Source organism: Martes martes (genome assembly GCF_963455335.1).
Source record: "Martes martes genome assembly, chromosome: 1".
Lineage (NCBI taxonomy): Eukaryota > Metazoa > Chordata > Mammalia > Carnivora > Mustelidae > Martes > Martes martes.
In genome coordinates this window covers 201,655,005-201,681,034 of record NC_137888.1, presented here as the reverse complement: position 1 = coordinate 201,681,034, position 26,030 = coordinate 201,655,005, and the positions used below count along the sequence as shown (strand labels likewise).

The window sequence follows — 26,030 nt, the reverse complement described above, 5'->3', positions numbered from 1 at the left end:
CTCACCAGGGCTCCCTGCTCAGTGGGGAGCCTGCTTCTCCCTCTGCTGTTCCCCTTGCTTCTGCTCTCTCTCTGACAAATAAATAAAAACCTTTAAAAAAGAAATTTAAAAAATCAAAACCCTTCAAGCAGGGCTTCTTCCCTTGCCAATAGTGACGTTTGGGGCTGGATAGTTTTCTGGTCTAGGGGCTGTCCTGTGCACTGCAGGGTAGCCCCACCACTGTGTAGTGACAGATGTCTCTGGCATTACAGATGTGCCAGGGGAGAGGACGTTCTGCGTGTTGAGAACCCTTTTCCTAGGGAAAGGAGGGAAGAAGAGCCAATAACATATTTGTGCGGCCAACCCCCTCCCCCCACCACCACTGAAGACCTTTGTCCGCAGGTCTGGATTTTGAGTAAATAGTTCCCCAGACACGGAATTTCTAGTCACTTGATGAAAGTTACAACTTTTAAGCGGTTTAATTCCAGAAAGATATCTTTGCTGGTTTGTACTGAGATGAGGCATTAGAAGACCAGAAATAGCTCTTTTGGTTTGGGGGAGTTTTTCAAAGTTAGCAAATCAAGAGAGGTTCCAGGAGGATTCTATGACCTTTTCAGGGAATGCATTTCTGAGCAGTGTCAATCTGGGACCACGTTTGTGGTTCTTGTGGGACTGGCCCCTGGGGAGCCTGGTGAGTGTCTGCTCTGGCATCTCTTAATGGGTGCAGTGAGTGGGACTAAGGGTGCTGGCTGGGCCCTGTGTGCCGCAGATAGGATGAGATGGGCAGGGGGCCACGTTCTGTCCTCAGGGCATCCCTTGCTCCCATCCCCTATCCCCTCCCGTCTTCTCCCTCCCGCTTTCCCCCTCCCACCCCCCTCCTCTGGGCAGGCCACGGCAGTCTGCAGGCAGGTGAATGAACAGACATTGAAATCAAACCATCGGGAGTGGATAATGGTGCTCAGGGCAGTGGTTTTCAAACTGTGCTCTTTTAGCAGCTGACATTACTTTTTCTTCAAACAATACATGCAGAAACCCCATGTAAATAAAGTGGGTCAGAGCCACGTTTGAGGCCAGAGTGCAAGATGGGGGCCCACAGTCCTCCATCCCTCACCTCCCCTCACCTCCCCTCGCTTCCGAGGAGAAGGCACTTTGCATTATACATCTGACTGAAAGTAGGCTAATGCTTGGTTGGGTAACGATCTTTTCCTTTTTCTTTTTTTCCTGACTGGATCTATCTTTTTTTTCTTTCCTATTTTAGGTTAAAGTGGTTTTCAAAACCATAAACCAAGATGGAGATAATAATACTGTTCCATTGCGGTTTAATTTTTCTTTCAATAGAGAGGCAGATTCAAGGGCTGAGAACAGATACACGTACATACCTAGAGAATATACGTATTCTAATATATTATATTAGGTATGTAGTATATATAACATTATATATTATAGTAATATATAATATATAACAATTATATAAGTAAATATATAATTAAATGTTATATATTTAGTACATATTTTATAATTATAAGATATATAAATAAAATATATAATATACAACATATTATACATTATATTAATTATAACTAGATATATAGAAAAATAGAGAACAGAGAATTCCCCTCCCCTCTATGTAACAGTTGTCATGATTTTGGTCATATTTGCTTCACGTGTTTCCTTAAACTTATAACAGATGAGAATTTTAAACGACATTCACAATAACAAGGTCTGGGAATATTTTTACCCAATTCCCCTTACCCACCCCTCACACACCACTGCCCCAGTTTTCATATTGTGAACCGATGTTGTTTGAATTTAATTTGTGAAACCTATGTGAGGGATACCAATTTGATTCAACAGGCAAGCATTCTTTTTTTTTTTTTACTTAAAAATTTAATTAGTTAACATATAACAACATGCAAGCATATTTATATCCATTTAGATTTCAAGGGCTTCTCAACCTGAGCAAAATGAAACATACAGAGGATAGCTCCTGCCCTGGGTTTTGCTAGAAAATGGGAGTTCTTAATTCGCCTCTCTGGAAAACTGCGGAAAATGAGTTCTGTGGCATCCTGCAAGGGCTGGGGGTGGGCAGGTAGCTGGTAGAGAAGAGATAAGGGCATCTCAGAAGGTGATCTTGGGGGTGCCTCAGTGGCTCAGTCAAGCTTCTGCCTTCGGCTCAGATCATGATCATGTCCCACATCAGGCTCCCTGCTCCATGGGGCGTCTGCTTCTCCCTCTCCCACTCCCCCTGCTTGTGTTCTCTCTCTTGCTGTCTCTCTCTCTTTCTCTCTCTCTCTCTGTCAAATAAATAAAATCTTCAAAAAAAAAAAAAAAGGTGAACTTGGAGGTTTGGGGAAATAAACCCACCCATTGTGTGCTGGTCCCGTTCTTGAGTTGGCAAAGTGCTTGGTGCATGACCCCCCTGCAGACCTGGGATCCTGGGACCTCGGAAGCTGTGTCATGGGCCTCTCAGCTCTGGCATTGCGTGGGGCCGGCCCGCTGGGGGACAGCTCCCATGGGAGCCAAGCTGTTAGACTGGCGGGTTTTTCACTACCTGCCTTGCGACAGAAGGAGTGGAGCCAGAGAGCAAAGTTGAATTCCTTGTTTTCTTGGCGTTTGCTCTGCTGTTTTTACAAATAGCGCGTAAAAGGACCCAAGAATCTTACATAAGAAAAATAGCCCATTGGGGGCCCCAGTTTATCTGACACCTTGCCCGGTTCCTGTCCCACTTGCCCTCCCGTCCAGGGTTTCAACTCTCTCTTCATTCATTCATCTGAAGAAAGACTGGGTTGTTTGCACTTTTGATAGACGTGCGCCTTATATCCATAGTCTTTTCCACATGGAACCATTTAGAATGGTCCCTGCCCTAGGATCATTTCTATGTTAGCTGTTTTTTCGAAGTTAAGGACCACTCGAGAAGAAACAGTGTGACAGTGTATAGGTTTTATGCTTACTTGACTTTATCAACTTAGAGATTGGTTCATCAGTATCTTGTTTTTAAAGATTCTATAGTAAATTGTTTTCAGAACAGAAAACGTATTTTTGGAACCTTAGATTTAGGCTTGGAAATGCAAGCCAGGTGATTTTCCGCTAAGTTTAAATTTTAATAATGATTTTAATGGGTCTTCCTAACCAGGCAACAGCCTGATTCACCTAATGGAATAAATGGAATTTAGATAAGTCTAAAAGAGCTTCCAGGGCCCAGTGACATGTAGAAACACGAGATTTGTTTTCAAATGAGTGTCCTGCGGAAACGGGCAAGTACTCCTCTTGAGTTTTGTGATTGCTTTCAAAATGAACTACATTTGTGAATTAACATCATGATCCCCAAAATACATGGTGACAAAAATGATAATGCCCAGTTTCATACAGTGTCATTCACCTGTTACTGGCATGGCCCTGGGGAGAGGTGTGCAGAAGACGATGAGTTTCTGATCATTAAACTGACCGTGGGAAAGGTAGGGTGGCATTTCAGTAATAGCTTTCTTCCCAGAATGAATTGCTTCTTCCCTCACTTTACGAATTACCAATAGAGGTTGGTAAATATTTTTGTAGTGTGATTGCTTTTTAAAATTGAATCACAAGGCCCGTGCATACGTTGGTGGTGGGGTGAGGGGGAATGTTTACAATGGCCTATGAGTAATTTTTCCCCCCTTCTTTGGCAGGAAATAACTACATGTTTACCAGATTACTACAAATGGACTCAGTACCTCTTTATTAAGCTCTATGAAGCTGGGCTGGCCTATCAGAAGGAGGTAAGTTAAAGTTACCTGCACTGTACAATTTTTTTAAAATCTCAGTCTTATTAGAGCACGTCATGGTTAACCAAGCTACAAAACCTGCACAGAAGCAGTAGAAATGAACCCTACCTCAAGTTCATGAATTCAGTCATGGCAGACCCAGAAAGTAACTACTGCCTGGCTGAGTTTGGTGCCTCCAGGACAGTCCCAGGGCTTCTGTCACCCTTGAATTCCACCACCAAGTGTGCCCATCCTGACATCAGGGAGGGAGCAGAGGAAGAGAGGAAGTTTCTCTAAGCCCCGGTCAGCCATTTCTCTCAGCTGTGCGCAGCCTGAGTAACTTAACTCCAGGAATTGTGTTTTCTCATCTACTAAATGGGTGGTACCATCTCCCTTGCATGGCCTGGCGGAAGATTTGAGATGCTATTGAAAGAATGGCTCTCACAGCGGAACCTGGGTGGCTCAGTCGGTTAGGCATCTGCCTTGGGCTCAGGTCATGATCTCAGGGTCCTGGGATCGAGCCCACCATTGGGCTCTCTGCTCAGCGGGGTGTCTCCTTCCCCTTCTGCCACTGTGATCTCTCTTGCTCTCACTCTCTCTCAAATAAATAAATAAAATCTTCTTTAAAAAAAAGAAAGAACAGCTATTGTAGTCCCTACATGTAGTGGTCTCCCAAGAAATGGACGTGCCTGTTTTGGCAGGGACTCAGTAATGGTAAATAAGCCTTAGGTGGGGAGGGAGGAGGGAAGGAGTGTCATAGTGTGGCCGGGGGCTGCACTGTCAGTTGTAATAGCCACGAGCAGTGTGCGGTTGTTGATATTTAAATTTAAAGTAATTCAGTTGAAGTAATTTGAATAACTCTGGTCCTCAGTCACACCAGCCCCGTTCATGTGCTAGTAAGCTAGCATTGGACAGTGCAGATATGGAACATTTCCATCGTAACAGAACAGTGACCTGCCAGCAGCACTGGTCTAGAAAATTCAGAAGTAACAAGTAGAAAATCCATTGCACCTTTATGTTGAAGACATTCTCCTTTGACCAGTGGGATTTAAAGAATTATATTTGCTTTTCCGTGGTGATATCACACGGCTTGGTCTTGCCATGAACAGACTTACATAGTCATTGTGTTTTAAGTTGAAAAATGTTTAGAATCGGGTGTCCAGGTCACTCATTCGGTTGCCTCAGTAGGTTGAGCTCAGGACCTGAGTCGATCCCAGGGTCCTGGGATCAAGCCCCGAATTAGGCTCCCTGCTCGGCGGGGAGTCTGCTTCTCCCTCTATCCCTCCCCGCCCCCTGCTCATTCTCTTTCTCTCTCTCAAATAAATAAACAAAATCTTTAAAAGAAAATTATATTCACTGTGGAGACAAATGCAGAAGGCTTGATTTGAATTTCACAATAAAACCAAAATGTCGTAAACCTTGACAACACAAAAATCATACGGCTGACCAAAATTAGAGGGTGAAATTGGGGAAGAAAAGGAGAAGCAAGTGTGAGGCGATCCCTTTACCTTTCATAACAACACGGCAGAGATGAAGAGCTAGAGGGGTACATCTGTTTTGGTTTAATAGTTAAAAAGGTAGCTATTAAAGCTCAAGGTAAGAAAGACCCCAAAAACTAGAAGAGGGGTCAGGGGTGGAAGGAAGGCTATATGATCAGGCTGAATATTTCCTGTTCCATGGCAGAAGGTTAGTAAAACTGTCTAAAGGTAATATGCCAAAATCAAAGTGTGATTTACTAAAGTTACAGTGGAAAACACCAGGAGGACAGGCAGAAGCTGCTCCAAATGGGGGCATATTTTAATAACCATTCCAGATCATGAATGTTCTTTTTTGATATTACACCAAAACTCAGCAAGTGGTGGTTTTTCAAAGTTAGTTGTGGTAGTAAATCTGAAACATCAATGAACTTTCATACTCTGCTACATTGAAATGCATTGGTCTGTCTTGCACTTTGAATGGATTTTTTTTTTTTTTTTTTTACCCATGCCTCATCTTGTAACATCGTGCATCGGTCCCTTGGAAAATCCCCGTCTAGTGAGTTATGCAGATCTTCCAAATGTTGCCATATTTCATCTCAGAATACCATCAGAAGAGTTTTTAAGTGGTGGGAAGCTGTGAAGTTCATGGTGGGCGGATGCAAGTTTTTTTAAATTCTGATTTTTTTTTTCACTTCAAAGTTCAGATTTCATCACTGGCAACAGAAACCATTAGTCGTTTCCCTCGGAGCAGCGGGCTCACCTCGTTTATTTCTGCGAACGTGTTTGCCACGTTCCTGAGTCTCAATCACCATAGTCGATCATCAGTCATTCTTTCACATAAAATCATAGTTACATGAACAAACTAAAAATGAAAAAACTGGCCAATCCGCTCACCACTCAAATAGTCCCATGTGTGCTTTCTCAGAGACAGCTGTCCCAGTGTGGCAACACGTAGGCCTATGTCCCATTTCATCACAGAAAATACGACGAGGATGTGTGCTCAAGTGTTAAGATGTAAGCACACAAACACATTTTATTGCCTCGTCAAGCACATTATCCGTGAAGTTGACTTTTTTTTCCGCCCTTTCTCCCGGGAGTGCACAGTGGTCAAGAATCCAGTGTCCCCTCGTAGGGTCCTGTGCCATCGCCTTGCTTCATGATGAGAGCTGACGGTCTCACCCACCATCACTTTTGCACCCTCGGTGCAGATGTGAACACAAGGAAAAAGGCCAACAACGTCTTATTATTGTCATGAAGAGTTTTGACCTGCAGGCCCCTTGAAAGGGCCTCAGGGAACCCCAGAGGTCACACTTTGAGAACCACTGTACAAAGTAATCAACACCTACCCCTGTGGCCTGTTCCCGTCTTTAAATTAAGAGTATTAATATGTGGGTTATTTAAAATACATTGCTGTTGAGTTGATTTTATTTTTTCGGAGGAAGACCCAAGTCCCCACTAGCATTTGGGGTGAATTAACTGAGAATTTTATGGAACTGGAGCATACTGATGTCCCACTCCTGTAGACCTCCCTGGGTCAGTTTAATTTCTTAAAACTCCATAGCCTTTCCTGGGCCCAGAGCCCCCTCAGGTGGGCAGTGGTGAGAGACCAGAACATCTGTCCGGAGTTCCTGCCCGCAGTAGACCTTTTTGTATTGTTAAAGCATAGTTTCCAAAAGTTACAGACCTGGTTCCCGCCCAGATACAAAATGAGCATGCATCAGAGGTTTTATCCAACTTATCGTTAGTGGGGAAACCAGTCATATGTTAAGACTGGCTCAAATTGAGATTTCGAGAATGGAGATTTATAGAGTCAGAGGAACACGGAAACGAACCTGCTAATAGAATCCAAGCCACCTAATGTCCTACAAGGCAGTAAGGCTAACTTTGGGAACGGTCTTCGCTATGAAATAAATCAGTGCGTTTTCACTGGATGGGAGCCATTGGCCTTATTCTCAGACAGAGACCATTTGCGCTGGGATGAGTTTTCTGTAAGTTAACCTCTCCCCTTGCACCCGGGCCGGATTGTAAAACAACTTAAATCATAGTAAATAAGAAGTCAAACCAAGGTACCAGCCTCTAGAAAATCAGATCATCCCTGGGGGATATGGGCCCGCTAGACCACCCCAGCCTACGTGGAAAGGACACTACTTCCTGGTCCCTTTTGTCTATTTCTGAGATCTAATTTTTCTTAAAAGCATTATTCAGCAGTTTGAAGGAAAAGGGTAGGAAGGGAATGAGTGGAAAATTATCAACAGATTTTGGTGCCTGACAGGCTCATTTCCAGAAGAGCAGCCCTGGCTCCAGTAATCATATCCAGAAGGGGCTTCCACACCGGCATCACCCATGGGTCCAGGCAGAGGGAGGGAGATAGCAGGAGCTACATTATGTTTCCCAGATCCAAGTGAGACATGAAAGCAGAGGGCGCCCTGCAGGTAAACCGCAGGGAAGGGTAAACGGTTGGTGGAACAGTGTAAGCAGGTGTCTTGGGTTATCCAATGTTCCCTCGCCGCAGTGGTGTGGTTTATTTTCTATGCTTCTACCTCTCCCTCTGCCTGCTCCTCCCCCTGCTTGTGCTCTTTGCTCGCTCGCTCTCTCTGACAAATAAATAAATCAATAAAATCTTCAAAAAAAATTAAAATTTTATATGCATGGGATGTTGAAATGATGGGACACGTTGACTTAACAGCATAAGCATTTCTGGCACAGAGCCCTTGCATGTGCTGTGTAATATTCCTTCACTGGATTTTATTCTTTGCAGCTATTTATTTTCTGTTTCAATTGAAACGTTTCAATTGAAACATTTCAATTGAAACAATTTTTGAATACATTGAAGATTTATGGTAGTATTCCTATACATAGGACACTTGCTTCTCTGTCTCTGCCCTTGGGTTTGTTCCCGGTACCTCTCACAGCACGTCAAACCCAGATAGGAAACTGAACCTTGTCACTCTTGGGTTGGATCCAAAGCCAATCACACGCGGCATCTTAGGAGCTAAGTAACTTTTTTAAAGACTGAAGGGATTCTGGGGGAGGGTCTCATGGCATGGACACAGCCTCCTGCTGGCTCCAGAGGTCTCTCTCCTCCTCACCTCGCGCCACCCCCCCCCACCAACTGCATGCCCTTGAGGAACACAATTCAGTTTCCTCCACTGACAGCTTCTCTCTTAGGAACAACTTGTATTCATTTCCTGTTGTTGCTGCTGTAACAAATGACCACAAACGGGAGGCTTCTGAAAACAACACAAGTTGATCGTCTTACAGTTCCGGAGGTCAGAAGTCCATGAAATGGGTCTCCCTGGGATGAAAAGATGCCAGTAGGGCTGCCCTCCTTCTGGAGACTCTAGAGGAGAATGGGATTGCTTGCCTTTACTGGCTTCTGGAAACTGCCTGCTTTCCTTGACTTTTGACCCCACTTCCCTCTCCCACCCTCAATCTTCAAAGCCAGAGCCTAGAATCTTGCAGTCCCTCTGCCCTGTGCTGCCACCATCCCATCTCCTTCTGACTCCCCTGCCTCCCCCTTTCTCTTCGAAGAGTCTTTGATGTGACTTTGGGCCCACCTGGATAATCCAGGCTGATCTCTCCAATCTTGAGAGCCTTCATTTGGTCATATCGTCCAAGACCCTTTAGCCGTGTAGGTAACATATTCACCAGTTTCAGGGACCGGGATGTGGACATCTTTGGGGTGTGATTGTTCTGCCTGCCATGAGCCTCTTCTCCCTGATTCCCTGAGGATTAACCAGATCGGTGCTTTTGAAGAACCTGGAGTACCTGGCACACAGTTGGTGCTCAATAAATGCCTACCTGAGCATGCCCGTGGAGTTACCTGGAGTCGTGGTTTGTTGAAATTGGAAAAAAACTCCTAAAGCTTTCTGGCTAATTCTAAGGCACCCCATCCACAGCCAGGTATTGGGAAAGAATAAGGTAGCTTATTCTCGGGATTTGATTTAGAAAGGTAGTGGTTTTGTTGCTAGTTGTTGCCTGAAAGGTGTTTGGTGTATTAATTTTTTTGGAGTCCGCCCAGCCGTGATCTTAAGAAAAAAATCCCAGGGGCGCGTGGGTGGCTCAGTGGGTTAAAGCCTCTGCTTTCGGCTCAGGTCATGGTCCCAGGCTCCTGGGATCGAGCCCCGCATCGGGCTCTCTGCTCAGCAGGGAGACTGCTTCCTCCTCTCTCTCTGCCTGCTTCTCTGCCTACTTCTGATCTCCACCTGTCAAATAAATAAAATCTTAAAAAAAAAAAAAAAGAAGGAAAGAAAGAAAGAAATCCCAAATAGAAGGCAGAAATGCACACTTGGTATGTTTGGCGATCCGCGTTAGCCCCATGCAAGGTATTATATTTCATGTAGGTCTTCTTTTTATTGGGTAGCTATTTCCAGATTGGCTTTAAAACATAAAACGAATCGATGTCAGTTGGTATTCCGCTCACACGGTTTATTGCGAAATACAAACTTTTGAAATTAACATCAGGAAGTTAACTGACTCTAGAAAGACTGCAGGTAACATTCTCTGCGAAGCAATTTAAGCCAAAAATAACCCACCTATTAATAATGCCTTCCCTCTAACAGCATTGTCATAACTTTTTTTGAAATAGGAGATAGCCTTAACCCTTAAATTCAGTTCTGGCATAAGCTGTCTAAATGAACTTACATTTGGGGAGAGTATTTTAGCAAAGCATTACCAAACATAGCTGGAGTGTGGAAGTCTTTTGTCCGTGACTAGCGCCGTCCATCAAAATGCTCGTTTCCTTTGCAAACGGCATCTCTTCTTGCTCTCACGAAACAAAAATATTTTCAGCCAAAACTATGACTAAAGACGTACACTTGGCAGAAGGTTAATTTCACCGCTCTGGTTTAAAAAAAAAATGACGGAGAGGTAGTTCATGGGGAGGGTGCCGTGTTATGCTTGAGCATTGGGAATTATGGAAGCCACCCAATCTGTGAGTTTGCCTTTGGGATCCTGCAGGATTTTCAGAGGCAGCTAGGGACGGAGCTAATGGGCTCACCCTAGTGAGCCAGGTTTGCGGCATCCGGGAGCAGGGAGCAGGCGGGGACCACACAGGGTGCGCACACGGGCAGCCTCTCCCGCTCTGCCCCCTGGTGGCGACGGAAGGCAGTCGCAGTAAATAACCGGTCGCCTTGGAAACCCTCCCCTCCGGACTCAGTCCAAACTCGGGCCCATCCAGGATGGAAGGGAGCAAGATGGATTTTGAGAGTTTGATTTTTTAATAAGGCCTATGTGGCGTTCCTTAATGAGGCGTGGTTTTTTCGGGAAAATAGCTAGTAGACCTTGAGAAAATCAGTACCCTAAAGCATCCTTCTGGAACCCGCAGCTGCCTCACAGAATACTCAGGAAAGTATAGGAGAGCCTGAGGAGATAGCAGCAAGAGAGTAGCCCGAGGCCTGAGGAGGGAGGCGTTGGCCAGGAGACGAAAGCATGGCAATGGAAGGTGTGATCTAGAAGGGACCGGCGCCCTAGGTGAAGGATGGGGCCCAGGGAGGGAAGGGGAAGGAGAACCCACGTGAAAGGGAAGGCTGAGATGAAGCAGGAGGTCTGGAACAGGAGGCTCACTGGGCCAGTCAGTGCCACACAGCTGCTGTGTCACAGAGAGAATTGATAAATGAGAATTGGAGAGGAAAACACCCTGAGAATCCCCAGGGGTGCCCGTAGTCGCCCACACCTCTGAGAACCTACAGGCCAAGAAGGGAAGCCGGGGCGGGGGGGCAGAAATGATGGGACACCCCCCTGTGGCCACGGCTGATTGAGGTTTATGAGTGTGTCACGGGGCGCATTTCTAAAAGGCTTTCTGAAAGTGCCCCACAAATCACTCAAACAAACAAAAAATACAGATGCTGGTGTTTAACCCTTGATCCACTGGGGAAATTCTCTTATTTGGAACGGCTCCTTCTGTGATGTTGCCAGATAACTTACGTGAGGGAAGCAGTGGGCACAATCTCACAGAGTTCAGTGTATTTGCAGGTGTTTTCATGGTTTCATGGATTGATTTAATCAGTGATTTAAGGCTGGTTTCGAAATACTGACACAGGCTGTGTTTTACCAATAAGTCTAGTTTACTGTAAGGGAGCACGGAGGTGGCTTTAGTAGGTGTTGGCAAACAAAGGTCAACCAGGAAAGGAAAAGACATGACCGTAGTCAGTGACGTTGTCCAGAAATGATATTAAATGTAGCAAGACTGCACTTGAATAGGAATCAGGGTGTCTGTCAAAGTCAGTGTTCAAGACGTAAAAATCCAAGACCCTGGTTGCATGGTAGAGACTTTCATAAGAATGGAGACCTGAGAAAAGGGATTTGGGAAGCAGGTCCTGGGGGCCTCACGAGGCTGCACATGCTACATACCCAGGCCCCCAGTGGCCCTGTATTTGGCACACCCCCTGGATTAACCCCCTGAGGAGAGGCTGCACCTGAACCCAGCAGGTCTGGGGATGGGCTGGATTGTGGTCCTGGGAAGAAAAGCCAGTGGTTTCTCCCAGCTGATGCATCTTTGATTTGAGATGCTATTTCCTTTGGTCTTCTTCTCTCCCCCACCAAGACTTTCGGTGCGGGGGGGGGGGGGTGGAGCAAAATTGGTTTTGTGTTTTGCTTTTATTTGTCTTTCGTTCAGTGCCAGGGTTTTATTATAACGTATAAACCTCTTTGGAGCACAGCTCCCTCATTGTATTTTGTAACCTGGAGCCTGCGAGACGCCAGGTTGTGCCGGAAATGTTGATAAGAAAATAAAGTCCTATTTGTTGTTTTTGTCATCTGCAGTGCTGTTTGTTTCTCACATATCCTCAAAGGTCTGTCTGTCGTCCGTCTGTCTTTCTTTCTTCCTTTCTTCCTTTCTTTCTTTCTCCTCTATTTTATACAGTTTTAGTTGTACATCTTTTTTGGGGGGGTGGGTGCTCTTGAAAGACCTGTCAGTGTTCCTAAATAATACTTGGCCTTTTCATTTTCTCTTTTATTTTATTTTTTTCTTTCTCTCTCTTTTTTTTAAAGATTTTATTTATTTATTTGACACAGAGAGAGAGGGATCACAAGCAGGCAGTGAGAGAGGGGAAGCGGGCTCCCTGCTGAGCAGCGAGTCCAATGCAGGGCTTGATCCCAGGACCCTGAGACCATGACCTGAGCCGAAGGCAGAGGCTTAACCCACTTAACCCAGGCGCCCCTATTTTATTTTTTTAAAAGATTTATCTATTTAAGAGAGAGGGGAAAATAATGAGTGGGGGAGGGGCAGAGGGAGAGAGGGAGTTCTTACGCAGACTCCCCGCTGAGTACGAAGCCCTATCCTGAGATCATGACTTGAGCCGAAACCAAGAGTCAACCAACTGAGCCACGTAGTCCCCCTTATCTTTTCATTTGAAGTGGTACCCCTCCCTGTAACCCCTAATCCAGGCAATGATAGTAGAGAAGTGAGTCATCCTTAGTTTATTAACCCGAAGTTTTTAGATTTGGAGAGAGATTAGAGCTAGAGAAAGAGAGTGAGCTCAAGCAGAGGGAGCACAGGCAGAGGGAGAGGGAGAAGCAGGCTCCCTGATGAGCAAGGAGTCCCATGTGGGACTCAATCCCAAGACCCTGGGATCATGACCCGAGCTGAAGGCAGCTGCCCAACCCACCGAGGCACCTGGGTGCCCCACATCTAGGATACATTTGTCTTAGATTTTGTCTCTCTATATTTATGGATTCAAGGTTTTCAGGGACTGTGGAACAAGAGGGAGAAGATCATTCGGTGCAGACCTCGCCCAGCCCCCGCCCCGCCTCTGTGTTTTGCAGGCTTCCGTTTTTCAGTGGCTATACTAGGTTTTAGTTGTAAAAACACAACCCACAGATGGGTTAGTCTGTCTTCCACTCCTAATTTTTAGATGTGTCTCTAGATCAGTCATGGTCTCGGCAGGAAATAAAGAACACACCCGAAAGCAGTTACTGAAGAAAATGTGATGCAAAGACTGATTCTGTACAGAGTTTAGGGAAACCCACAAGCAGTGGTCAGGCACCTGGTGCTGGCGACAGAGGGAGGCCTTTGCCAGCCCAGTCTGAAGGCACCATTGTTGGAACTGGGAGAAGCGGAAGCAGAGGCCTGTGTGATAGAGGCTGCGTTGCCTTTGGGACCACCAGACCCCACCCGGCTGGGAGGATGCCAAGGTGCCTCTCACCGTTGAGTGCAGGAGTAGGGCAGGTGGCCCGGTTAGCGCAGGCGTAGAGATCAGCTTCCTGTGGTGCAGACCGGGGTGGAAAGAGGATTTGGAGGGGCAAATAGGGGGAGGGGCAGAGGGAGAGAGAGAATCTTCAAGCAGACTCCCCGCTGAGCACAGAGCCCAACCTGGGGCTTGATCCCATGACCCCAAGATAAGGACGTGAGCTGAAATAAAGATTCGGCCACTCAACCGACTGAGCCACCCAGGTGCCCCTTATTTAAAAAATTCTTTTAGAAATAGTGAATATCAAGTTAGAATATTCTTTGCATTCATTGTATTCATTTGTATTCATTGACACCTTTGTTCTAAGTTTTACCTTAATGTCATAGAAGAATGAACATCAACAGCAAAGCTACCTTTTTCAGTGACGACAGAAACGAATGAGAATTCTGCACAGAAGCTTCATGATGGTTAAGACCATTATGGTTCAGTCAGTCGGACGCGTCCATGGGGATAGATTTCAGAATATTGCTGTCTTTCGGGGGCAGATACTGATTTGGGAGAAGTCACAACAGAATTTTCTGGGATGCTGGGAATGTTCCATATCTTGATGATGAGCGATGATAAAAACTCGTTCGGTTGTACACTTCTGATTGATCCACGTTACTCTCTGTATGTTCTACCTTAATTTAAAAGGAGTTTTTAGGGGCTCCTGGTTGGCTCAGTCAATTAAGCTTCTGACTCTTGATTTTGGCTCAGGTCATGATCTTGGGGTGGTGAGATCGAGCTCCGCATCGGGCTCCACGCTCAACTGGGAGTCTGCTTGGGATCCTGCCTCTGCAGAATCCTCTGCCTCCCCACCCCCACACTCATGCACTCTCTCTCTCTCTCTCAAATCAATCAGTCAATCTTAAAAAACAAAACAGAAACAGCAGTTTTTACAAATGGCAAAAATTTTTATAGTTTCGAGAGACCTGAGTTCCTGCCTATCCTCTCACTTCCTGACTGTGCGACCTTAGACAAGTTGTCTAATCTCTCTATTCCTCAACTTCCCCGTCTGTAACCTTGGGGTAGTAATACTCTTACCTCCACTGTCTGGCCGATGAACTCACAAGCACGGGTAGCGTGCTACATGAGGGGCAAGTCTTTTGCTAACACCACAAGGCTCTCTGGCCCCAGGAGTAAGTCTGATAGTAATTCTTGCTACAAGTAATAGCAATAATATATAATATTCTTACCTCTTCAGAAGGGCCAACCTTAGCACAGCATCTGGTGTGTGGTCATCACTCAATACACGTTAGCGATTTATATTTAAATAAATATATTTGTTTTCCCTAAAATAACCTGATTCTGCTAAGTTCCAGGTACCGTTTTTTTTTTTCTTTTCCTCTGTTTACTAAAATCCCCAATCCTGCAGGTTCATCCTCTCACACCAGAAGATACCAAGCTTAATTAGGCATGTGCTCACGGGCTCCCTCCCAATCCTGCTCAAAGGTGAAAGCTCGGAGGTAGCTCGTGTATTCTGGTTTTGTTGTTGTTGTTCAACAACGTGCTGGTGGTTTCCTTGCTCAGCGGTCCTCCCACGGAGATGCCCTCAAGTCTCAGAGCAGAGATCCTGCTCTTGCTGACTCGCACACATGCAAGGAGCCTCGAGGTGACCCTACTCCGTACGCTCACCAGACGGCATCATTTTGTTCTATGAACTTTAACAGGCCCTGGTTAACTGGGACCCGGTGGACCAAACGGTGCTTGCCAACGAGCAAGTGGATGAACATGGCTGTTCATGGCGTTCTGGAGCAAAGGTGGAGCAGAAATACCTCCGACAGTGGTTTATTAAGACAACTGCTTATGCAAAGGTGAGTGTCCGCCCGGTTGCTGGGAGGCAACACCAAGGTCTTCTGGGTATTGGAGAGCCTCACTGTTGGGAATAAACTCTACAAAGGGCTCTTGGAGCCATGGGTGTGTAGACTGGGAGCACGTGAGCCTCAGGGTCACTCATGGCGAAGGTGATGGGTTTGGGTATTTTAGAGGTAAGTCAAGAAACTGGGACGCCTGGGTGGCTCAGTTGGTTAAGCGGCTGCCTTCGGCTCAGGTCATGATCCCAGGGTCCTGGGATCGAGTCCCACATTAGGCTCCCTGCTCAGCAGGGAGCCTGCTTCTCCCTCTGCCTCTGCCTGCCTCTCTGTCTGCCTGTGCTCACTCTCTCTGACAAATAAATAAATAAAATCTTAAAAAAAAAAAAAAAAGAATGGCACCTGGGGGTCATTGTTGGACATTGTTTGCTGACCTTTCTACACTCTCAATGATTGTGCTGCCATAGAGGCCAAACAACATTCAGTTTTATTTGCAGTTATATCAGCAATAAAGCTAGAAAGGAAAAATATATCTTCCTCTGTATAGTACTAGTAAAACCTCCAGCAAGATAGTAGGACATTTCAGAGGGTCCAGAGAAGACCATCTAAAAGGAGTGAAGAGGGACGCCTCGGTGGCGCAGTCAGTTAAGCCTCTGCCTTTAGCTCAGGTCATGATCTCAGGGTTCTGAGATCGAGCCCCGCATCGGGCTCCTTGCTCAGTGGGGAGTCTGCTTCTCCCTCTCCCAGTGCCCCCCCACTTGTGTGCGTGCTCTATCTCAAATAAACAAATAAATAAAATCTTATTAAAAAATAAAATAAAATATGGGGCGCCTGGGTGGCTCAGTGGGTTAAAGCTTCTGCCTTTGGCTCGGGTCGTGGTCTCGGGGTCTTGGGATCGAGCCCCGCATCGGGCTCTCTGCTCGGCAGGGAGCCTGCTTCCTCTCTCTCTCTGCCTGTGTCTCTGCCTACTTGTGATCTCTGTCTGTCAAATAAATAAAAAAATAAAATCTTTTAAAAAATAAAATAAATAAAATAAAATAGAAGGAGTGACAGGTTCATCCGTCTCCATGGAGGAAGACCAGAGTGAAAAGGAACTAAACCAGGAGCCAAAGTTCTGATTTTAATTCTTGTGTCCCTGATGAATAGTGTAAACTGGGATGAGTCAGGAGGCTCAGTTTTCTCATCAGTAAAGGGAGAGGGTAGGACCAAGTGGTTTTTAAGGTACCTCCTGGCTCCGTGTTCAGGGATTGAAGGCAAAGCCAACTGTTGAAAGAGGGGGTTTGCTTATTAAATCACCAATAGCCTGAGCAGCAGAACACCTTCTGGATATGCCAGAACCACTCTCTGCCAAATATCCTCCAGGCTTACCAAGTTTCCGGGTATGGAATTGAGGGACATGGCTGGAGCCAACCAGGGACACTTCCCATGGCAGTTTGATGAGCCCCATAGTTGTTCACTTAGGACTGGACATAAACAGGACATGAGAGGGGAAGGACATCTTGAAAGGCCAGTGACTGCGGGGGTAGTTCTCCCCCCGCGGTAGTTCTCCCCCCGCAGTAGTCACGGTATGGATAGTTAAACCCAGCCGTAGTGGCCCCTGGGGTGCTCTGTCGGTGAGATGGTAGTCGGCTGGAAATGGACTTTGGGTCCGATCCAACACTGTACTTCTTATATGCCAAGAAAGCACAAAGTTATAAATAACCACTGATCACGACAAAACTTGGCTGAATTAGAACCGCCGCGCAGCAGCTCACAATACCAGCGCCATATGGATATATGACCTCCAGTTTTCTCACTCAAAAGACAGGTCTTCAATGAGGCACTTTTCCCATGATAACTTCCTCAGAATGTAGCAGAGAAGAGCATACGGATTTGGAACTTGTTACCACAGTGCCTTGCTCCCTTGAAGCACATGGTCGTATTGAGAGACTGATTGAGAAAAATGGAAGCTAAAGACACTGTTTCTGTAACATCCCAGGCAGTGGGAGCCCCAATCTGCTGACAGTTGGGGTCCACTGCATTACTGGTTGCGGGGGAAGCCAGGTCACCCCCAGATGACTCTGTAATAGGCATTGTGGGAAAGGCCATGTCATTAGCTCTTTCTTTCTTTTTTGACCTCTGCCTCCAGTTGGAGATGTTATTACCTAACTGAGGGACATTATTCTTTATATTGTCAGCTGTGAATTTTCAGCTGTTCAGCAGAAATTGTTAGTTACCATGGTGATTCCCCTGGTTCCTGCTGAACTCCTGTGCAGATTTATTGAAAAAGCTGTCTTTGGAGGTCAGCACTTGGTTTGCCCTGAAAATCAAGAGAAGAGAGAGTGGTGTGGCAGTGATGGGGTGAGCAGAAATCTACATTCACTGCAGGTCCTCGGCCGAGGGCTGCACACACACGAAAGCAAGACTCCAGAAGGCCTATCAGAACATGATCATAAAGAGACTGAGAGGAGATCAGATTCCAGAGGATTGCAGAGTGCTCAGAGATCTTGGAGTTAGGGCCCAGCCAGAAGTATACAGTTGAGACCCCCAAAAGGCCATATGTTAGAAGTGTGGATGACACCCTAGGACCAAAGACAAAATCAAAATACTCAGCTTAATAAAAAGTAAAAACAAACCCGATGGTTTTGAAAGGAACTTTCGGAACCAAACGTAGCACTTTTAAAGGGAGACAACGTCATCCAGACTCTCTACATGGCTGGTTTTTATGCACATGCCCCACATACAATAAAAGAAGTACTAGACTTGTGAAAAATCAGAAATTGTGGCCGGTAATCAAGAAAAGATAAGGGAGGGGGGCAGCCCTTGAGCCCAGTAGAACTAGATTCTGAGATGACCCAGATGTTAGAATTAGGAGATAAAGCCAGAGACATCTGTTCTATAAATGGTCTGGGACTTAAAGGAGAAAATGGTCATGATGAGTGAACAGATGGTGAATCTCAGAAGAGAGAAGGAAACTATTTAAAAAAAAAAAGAAGAACTAGAAATCTAGAACAGAAGACCATAGTATCTGAAATAGAAAATCACTGTTTGGGCTGCAAAGTGTGAGAAAGGGTTGAGGAAGGCCATGAAGTTGGAGGGGAGCTCCTTCGTCTAGGGGGTGTCGTGTGTGGTGGCCCCAAAATGGAAATGTATATGATGGGGGCCTCTGGGTGGCTCAGTGGGTCAGAGCCTCTGCCTTCGGCTCAGGTCATGATCCCGGAGTCCTGGGATCGAGCCCCGCATCGGGATCTCTGCTCCGCAAAAAGCCTGCTTCCCCCTCTCGCTCTGCCTGCCTCTCTGCCTACTTGTGATCTCTCTCTCTGTCAAATGAATAAATAAAATCTTTAAAAAGAAAAAAAAAGAAATGTATATGATGATTTTGAGAAGCTGAAAGAATGACAATACAATTGAAACAGAGAGCCTAGAGGAGGAGAGATTCAGTAGGGCTGGAGAAGCTGGAGGTTAGGGGCGGCCAGATCAGGCAAGGCCTCTTAGGTCTTAAGGAATCTGGACTTTATCATGGGGGCCATGGGAAGCCATGGAAGGACCCCAAGAGACGGAATGACACAGTCAGATTTGTGTTTTTTGTTTTTGTTTTTTAAGATTTTATTTATTTATTTATTTATTTATTTATTTATTTATTTGAGAGAGAGAGTTCACAAGCAGGGAGAGTGGAAGAGGGAGAACCAGGCTCCCAGCTGAGCAGAGAGCTTGATGCGGGACTCGATCCCAGGACCCTCAGATCATGACCTGAGCCGAAGGCAGTCACCTAACCAACAGAGCCACCCAAGTGCCCCAGATTTGTGTTTTTATAAATTCACTGTGGAAAGAGCAAGTGTGGATGCAAAGACGAGTTAAGAGGCTATTGGAGTAATCCAGGCGTGTGTACCTTTGACTAGGTGGGAGGAGTGGGGAGAGATGGGCAGGTTAGGAAAATATGCAGATGGTGAAATTTGTAGCACTTGAGATCTATTGGATGAGAGTGTGTAGGGGATGGTGTCATTAAGAAGACCCTGACTTGGACACTAAGTGGATGATTAAGCTGCTCATTGCCATAGGGAGTCCTAGAAGGGACATATTCCTGACCCTTTTGAGTATGCAGTGGCTGTGAGGCTGTTGCGTAGAGATGTGCCAATAATAGGCACTTGGATAAATGGGGTTGAAACTTCCAAGATCAAATGATATAAGGCATCTACTTTATAACCTTGTATGATAAAAATAGTGTTGAATCAGGGAGGAGGTCCTGCTATAGAGAGAAGGATCAGTTAGTAATACTTTCTGCTGCAAATAGCTGAAAACCTGAGTTAATTGTGGCTTAAACAAATGGGGGTGGACTTTTCCCACATAAGAAGGCCCAAGTTGCTGGGACTGAACCAGAATCGGGCTCTGAATTGGCATCTCGGTGGTTCTCTCAGCCCTTCCTTCCTGCCTGTCACCTCTTGGTTGCAAGATGGCTGCTGCAGCTCCAGACATCACATTTCCATTCAATAGAAAGAAACAGAAGGGGCCATGTGAGCACCTGTTTCTTTTATTATCTGGAAAGCAAGGACTTTCCTGCAAATCCCCCCCAAAATTCCACTGATGTTCTCTTGGCCCCAGTTAGGTCATGTGGCTATTCCCCAGCTTCAAGGGAGACGAGGAAAGCAGGCTTGGGCTTTTTAGCTTCTGCAGCCAAGCTGTTAAGCTGTTTGAGGGAAGGGGATAGCCAGTGGGCTATGTCCACCACAGTCCTCTTTAGATCTTCGTGTCCGCGTTTGGTTTTGCTGCTCTGGGGGCTGCCTCTGTGACACAGGGCTGGCAGTCCGCTGGGGGGTGTGGCTCTGGAAGGGCCCTCCTTTCCGTCACTTACTTTCCCGATGAAGAAAGATGATGCCCGATGCGAAAATTGCAGGGAACCCTGAAATGCGGAAATCCTTTATTATAAAGCCTGTTCTGTGATGTTACTGGATTTTTCTCCCCCCTTCCCCTTCCCCCTACCAGTCTCGCTAGGACTGTTTGCTTTGTAAAATGTGAAGAAAACTTGCAGTAGGAGTATCTGAAGCACATGAATTCATCTCGGCAGGGATGTGTGGGAGGTATCTGGTGGGCAGCACGGCGAGGTGAGAACAGGGGGAAGAGCAGGGATTGCAGACCTCCGCACACAAAGCAAAAGAGATTCAGGGTCTGATGCAGCGAGCGCCTCAGTACCTGCCAGCAGGGTGACAGCTGGAAGGCGAGACAAATAGAGTCGGCTTCCCATTTGAACTTTTCTAATAGATCTGTGGTTTCGATTTCTGCGGCTTCCTCCCACAGGCCCTCAGACGCCGGGCAGTGCCCGTAGACTCCTCTGTGGCCTGGTGGCGCTTAGCCAGCCGCCGCATCACATCGGTGGGTCTGCTGTCCCAGTTTTCAGGAGTTTCCCAGTAGCTGCTAGAATAGCAAGAAAGTCCGTCTCCCGCTCCCATTTCGTGCCTGCTTGCCCCTGAGCCGATCAGTGCTCTGGCGTTTACAGACTCCATCTCATTTAACCCTCGCCTTTTTCCCTGGAGCCCCATTTTACAGACAAGGAAACTGAGGCTCACACTGGTAGTAAGTAATAGCCCTGGGATTCAGATCCAAGTTCTTGGGCTCGTACCTGGCAGTCTGTACCCTGTCTCAGGGAGCGTGAATCCATTCATTCTTTCCCCAGATGTTACCAAGCTCCCTGCCAGACTTGGGCCAGGTGCTAGCAGGGAGCGAGGAAGCTGGTGGGGGGGATGGTCCCAGACTGAGCAGGCGCAGCCCAGTGGGATGACTGCGACGATGCAGGCAAGCACTGGTGGGGGCTGGGGGGAGCCCCAGGTCTGCCCTGTGCTCCAGGAAGTGAGGAAGGCTGCAAAGCGCAGAACTTCTGACGCAGGAACATTTCACTGCCTTCCAGATATACCGGAAACCTCCTGTCTCACCAGTGTTCCCACGGAGAGTTTCTGCTGGCCAGAAGCAGCCAGGCACCGATGAGCCCTCATGAAATCAGGGAGGGTGGGAGGGAAGAGTCCCCCTTGTGCCTCTCCTACCCCCAGTTTCACCTGGGAGCTTCTGGGTGAAGTGGAGGTGCCTTTCCAGAACACATTGGTTGTGTTTGAGCCTCCAGAGTGTGAAAACACTGGGCGGGAGAGGCGAGGAGGTCTGGGAAGAGGTTTGGGCTTTACGACAGGAACTCTAGAGGCTGGAGCAGAAAGACAGCCCCAAACGGGCCAGGGTGCCAAGCTCCAGTCTCCAACACGTACCCCTGGGTGCCTGAGGGTCCCCTGCCCTCTGTAATGGGGACCCTCAGGCTCCCCGGTTCTAGTTCTGAGGCCTTGGGTTGCTTGTGAAAGCATTTGGCTGTCTTCTGGAAATTGGGCCTGGTGCCGGGCTTTCTGCTCTGCCCCTCACAGCCGCCGTCATACCCCGAACAGCAGCTGGCTCACCGATGATGCCGGGATCTGCCCTCCCTCTGACACCAAGTCATTCCTGTGCTGCTCGGGAAGCTTTGCAAAGGGACTGGTCAGTGAGGTTTGACAGCTGCGCTTTGCAGCTTCCTCACTTCCTGGAGCACAGGGTAGACCTGGCGCTCCCCCCAGCCCCCGCCAGTGCTCGCCTGCATCGTCACAGTCATCCCTGCTCCCTTGCCCCCAAGAAAGACCCTTGGGGCCGGAAGAGGGCTGCCCCTGTGTGTGCAGCCTGGGCCTTCCCGGGGTGGGTGTAGGTCCAGGTGAGAGGTGGGCCAAGGAGGCAAAGTTTCTGCGAGCCCAGAGGAACCGGTAAGACACATTTGATGAGCTGACGCTTCTCTGCAAGGCTGTGGGATGAAAAGCACAAGGACCCTGGCCAGGGCCACATTTAACCGTGATGCAAGGGTTTATCTACTGTGCGGGTTTGCTCCCTGTGGCTTTAAAGCTATTACAGCATCATCCCCGCCTGTAAAAAATACGTTCTCAGCTCCTGAGTGGTAGGAGTGGCAGAGCCCCTGCAGGCTCCGGGCCCCTGAGCTCCAGGAACAGTGCTCAGGGGCACTGAGTGCGAGCTTCGTGCTGGAATTCTCCACCAGGCCCCAGCTGGCTCTCCTTTTGGAAAGCACAGACTCTGCTCTCGTCCCCAGGATCTGCTTTTGACACCCTGGCTCACAAAACTAATTAGTTGTTAAATCTGCTCCTTCTTACATAATCTGACTTCTTTCTCCTCTCTGTATTCCCCGCTTCTCCCAGCTCTTTCCGCTCCTAAGCTGTACAGTGAACGCAATCCCCTCCCCCCCCCCACCTTCCATGCTGTCCCCTCTGCACTCCTTGGGGTAATGGTTGGCCTTCTTACAGGGAGAGCCACCACCTAGCTGCTTGGAAGTCCTTCTGGATGATAGTGGGCATGCCCCACCCCAGGGCGGTGGGGCACAGAGGCAAAAGGAAAGCAGGTGCCTTGAGGCTGACAACTCCCTGGCGGTCCCCAGGCAAGACTCCCGCTGCCTGGAGTAGATCGTGGCTACAGCTGGGGGTGACAGTGACACTGCTGGGATGGGGATGAGGGTGACTCTGCGCAGCCCTTGGTAGGAGCTCTTCCTGGAAAGGTTCAGCAGAGTTGGTGTAGGGCAGGGGCCCCGGCTCTGGAATTCTGAAACCCACAGTGTTTCTAGAAGGTATTGAGATGACCCCGGCATTTAGATTTCCTCTCCCTAAACACAGAGCCTTCCTGTCTGCCTCTCGCAGGTCCTGTGCCAGTGCCTGGTCACATCCGTGTGCTCTCCATTTGCTCCATTCCCCGTGGGCTCTCCTTTCCCTTCGCCCTCGCGCCTTGCACCCACGTGTGTCCCTCCCATCTGGGAACTGAGGACAGCTGTGTCCGCACAGCCTCCCCAAAGCACTTCTGAAGCGGACCCCAGGCTTCTGGTCAGCACGCACACTCAGCAAACGAGAAGCTTCCATTTCTTTGTTGTTTTGGGGGTTTTGTTTCTAAGATAGAAGGAATGACTGCAAAGGGAAAATGAAAGAAAGAAATTAATACCGTTGACCCTTGAACAACATGGGGTTCAGGGGTGCTGACCCCCCCCATGCAGTTGAAAATTCACAGATAACTTTTGAGTCCCCAGAAATTTAATTCCTCATAGCCTACTGTTGACTGGAGGCTTAACTGATAACAGAAACAGTCGATGAACACGTATTATGTGGATTGTATGTATTTTATAACGTCGTCTTACAATTAAGTCAGCTAGAGAAGAGGTGTTCGGAGGAAAAGAAAATCACAGGGAAGAGAAAATACATTTATTTACAGTGCTGTACTGTATGGACCAAACCCATGATGTTCAAGGGTCGATTGTAATATGCTTCTTAGGTTATTTTGACAATGAAATAAACTGTAAATCTAATGAGGAAAAAGTGAAGGCAGAACTAAACATGTCATCTTGCTCTTAAACCCTGAGTGGGCTTTCTGAGCTCCTGGCCAGTTCCTTTGGGGAATAAGGATCTCCTTCCTTCTCGAAATGTTAGCCTGGACCCCATGGGAGTAAAGAGATTTATTTGTTCGCACCTTGTTGTGGGGGGTGGGGGAGTCCCTGGGCATGCCAGGGAGGGCTGTGAGTGTCATGAATCCCATTAGCTCAGGGAGACATTTGGATTTTATAGATTTTATTTATTTATTTGAGAGAGTGTGTGTGCATGAATGGGGGGAGAGGGAGACAGAGAGAGAATCCCAAGCAGACTCCCTGCTGAGCACGGTGCCCGACATGGGGCTTTGTCCCACATCCCTGAGATCATAACCTGAGCCAAAGCTGGAGGCTTTAATGACTGAGCCACCCAGGTGCCCCGATATTTGGATTTTAAAGCCAAAGGAAACTTGAGCAAACAGTACACAGGCTCCCCCACATTTAGCCCATGGTCTCCGGTGCTTTTTAAATCCCTGCCCTGATCTGAAAAACAAATGCAAGCCAAAAACCCTCATGATTTTGAAATTACAGAATTGATACGGTATCTAAGGACAAAGGGATCAGCTGTTGGTTTCTCTTAAGCAGTATACAACCTGCCCTCCTCCTTCTCCCGGGGGGGAGAGGGGGGCTCACGGCCAGCTCGAGGCGTCCTTGAAAATGACCAACGCAGCCCATTTATCATTTTATAACTGAGGCGCCCAAGCCCGAGAAAGCCAGGACCCAACTTGGGTCTCCCGAGCCTCAGCCAGGTCTGTGTGCTTTCCAGCAGCTCTGAGCACGGGTTCCCAAGCAACCAGGCATCTTCTAGTACTTGGTGCGGTCGGAGGGCAGGTGTTGCCAGAAGGCCAGACACGAGCACGGTGGGAACTGTCACAGGGCCAGGGCCAGGGCATAGATGGCCAGGTAGTGGCAGGTACAGGGGTTGGAGGTTTTCTAGTTTCTGCTTGATGGAATCGGCTTGCTGGCCTCTGAGCTGAACAGGTGTCTTTTTGTGTTCTGTCTCCCCTCCACGGTCCTGTCCTTACCCTGCACCTTCTGAGCCCAGCTGCCTGGAGAACAGGGACACTGATCCCATGGCTGCCAGGCTATGAGGGAAACAGGCATTAACGGCCACATCCGTAATCACGTGATAGTGTTTTGTTATTCACAAGAAGTGTCCCTCTCAGAGAAAGAGATCATTTTCCACAGTATCTTTCCATTTCTCTCTGTTTTGTTTACTATTCCAGAGTGGCTAATTTTGAGTGTCAGATTTGCTTGAAATAAAGATTTAATCCTTTCTAGAGCTGTGGTAAGTTGTGAACAGCTCTGGCAAAACGCGAACTCCGGTAGTTTAAAAAGAGTATACTAAAGGCATGGTTTCAACTATGTGGCGATCCCACGAGTACCGGCCACCCTGCTACATTTTATCAGCTGTAACAAGTGATTGGCATGACATCTTACGCTCTGTAAGAAAGAAACATGGTGTCAAAGGCACCATTGTTGGAAGACAGGTCCCAGTTTCAGCATCTGTGGGGAAAATGTGCATCTTTGGGGCACCTGGGTGGCTCAGTTGGTTAAACATCTGACTCTTGATTTCGGCTCAGGTCATGGTCTCAGGGTCCTGGGATTGAGCCCCCACATCGGGCTCCTCTCCGTGCTCAGCACGGACTTTGCTTGAGATTCTTGGTCTCCCTCTGCCTCTGCCCTTCCCCCAGCTCATGCTCCCTCCCCTCCCCTCAAATAAATAAAAAATCTTTAAAAAAAAAATAGAAAATGTGCATCTTTGAATCAGTAAAAGATGGGGTATTAGTAGGATGGAAAGATATGGAATAAAACATGAATTGTGGTCTCCCTGGGTGTGTATATTGATTGTGGGAAACTTGTTTTTCTTCATCCCTCTTCATATTTTCCAGAATGATTGTTACCATTTCGGTAATCACAAAACAAAACACCTGATAGGAGGGTTATGTCAGCATTTATTTACATATATTCTCTAGACCTGAGTGCCTTGGAAGGGATGGTCTTAATGTTCCTGCAAGTTTTCAGTTTATAGGCAGGCTTCCAATGTGAAGGTAATTTAGCGGAATGTCCCCTGGGACTGCTGTCCCCGTTTTTTTCCCCCCTTCTTAGACCAGTAAAAGGCTTTCAGTCTTGTTCCCAAGACTGCTTTCCCAGAACAAAACCACCTTTCCAGACAAGGGTGCCCTAGAGTCATAGATTGGACTAAGTACATGATGTGGCCATTTTACTGTTTGTTCCTCCTCATGAGGGGTACAGGACAGCCTCGCTTGTGTCCTGTCCACCCAAGGGCAGTGAGGTGACCCGAGTGGCCTCCAGGAATCAGAAGCAGCCTCGTCCAGACAGATGACTGCCATTGGGAGAGTCTGTCCTCTGTCATCGGCATTCTTAGGGGTATGGGGGCGACATTTCAGACCCTGTGCTCACCACCTCTTGAAGTTAGTGGAATAAGAAGTGTTCTGCCAGAGAAG

The 26,030-nt window shown here is 47.3% G+C and overlaps 1 protein-coding gene across 2 annotated transcripts in view; it reads left to right on the top strand.

The window, feature by feature from the left end:
- Positions 1-26,030, top strand: part of LARS2 (leucyl-tRNA synthetase 2, mitochondrial) — a 153,236-nt gene that overhangs the window by 47,303 nt on the left and 79,903 nt on the right. For both annotated transcript variants that reach the window (XM_080805188.1, XM_080805187.1), the window contains 2 exons: positions 3,642-3,731; positions 15,033-15,176. In XM_080805188.1, coding sequence (XP_080661314.1) covers positions 3,642-3,731; positions 15,033-15,176 — 234 coding nt within the window. The remainder of the gene's footprint in view (positions 1-3,641; positions 3,732-15,032; positions 15,177-26,030) is intronic.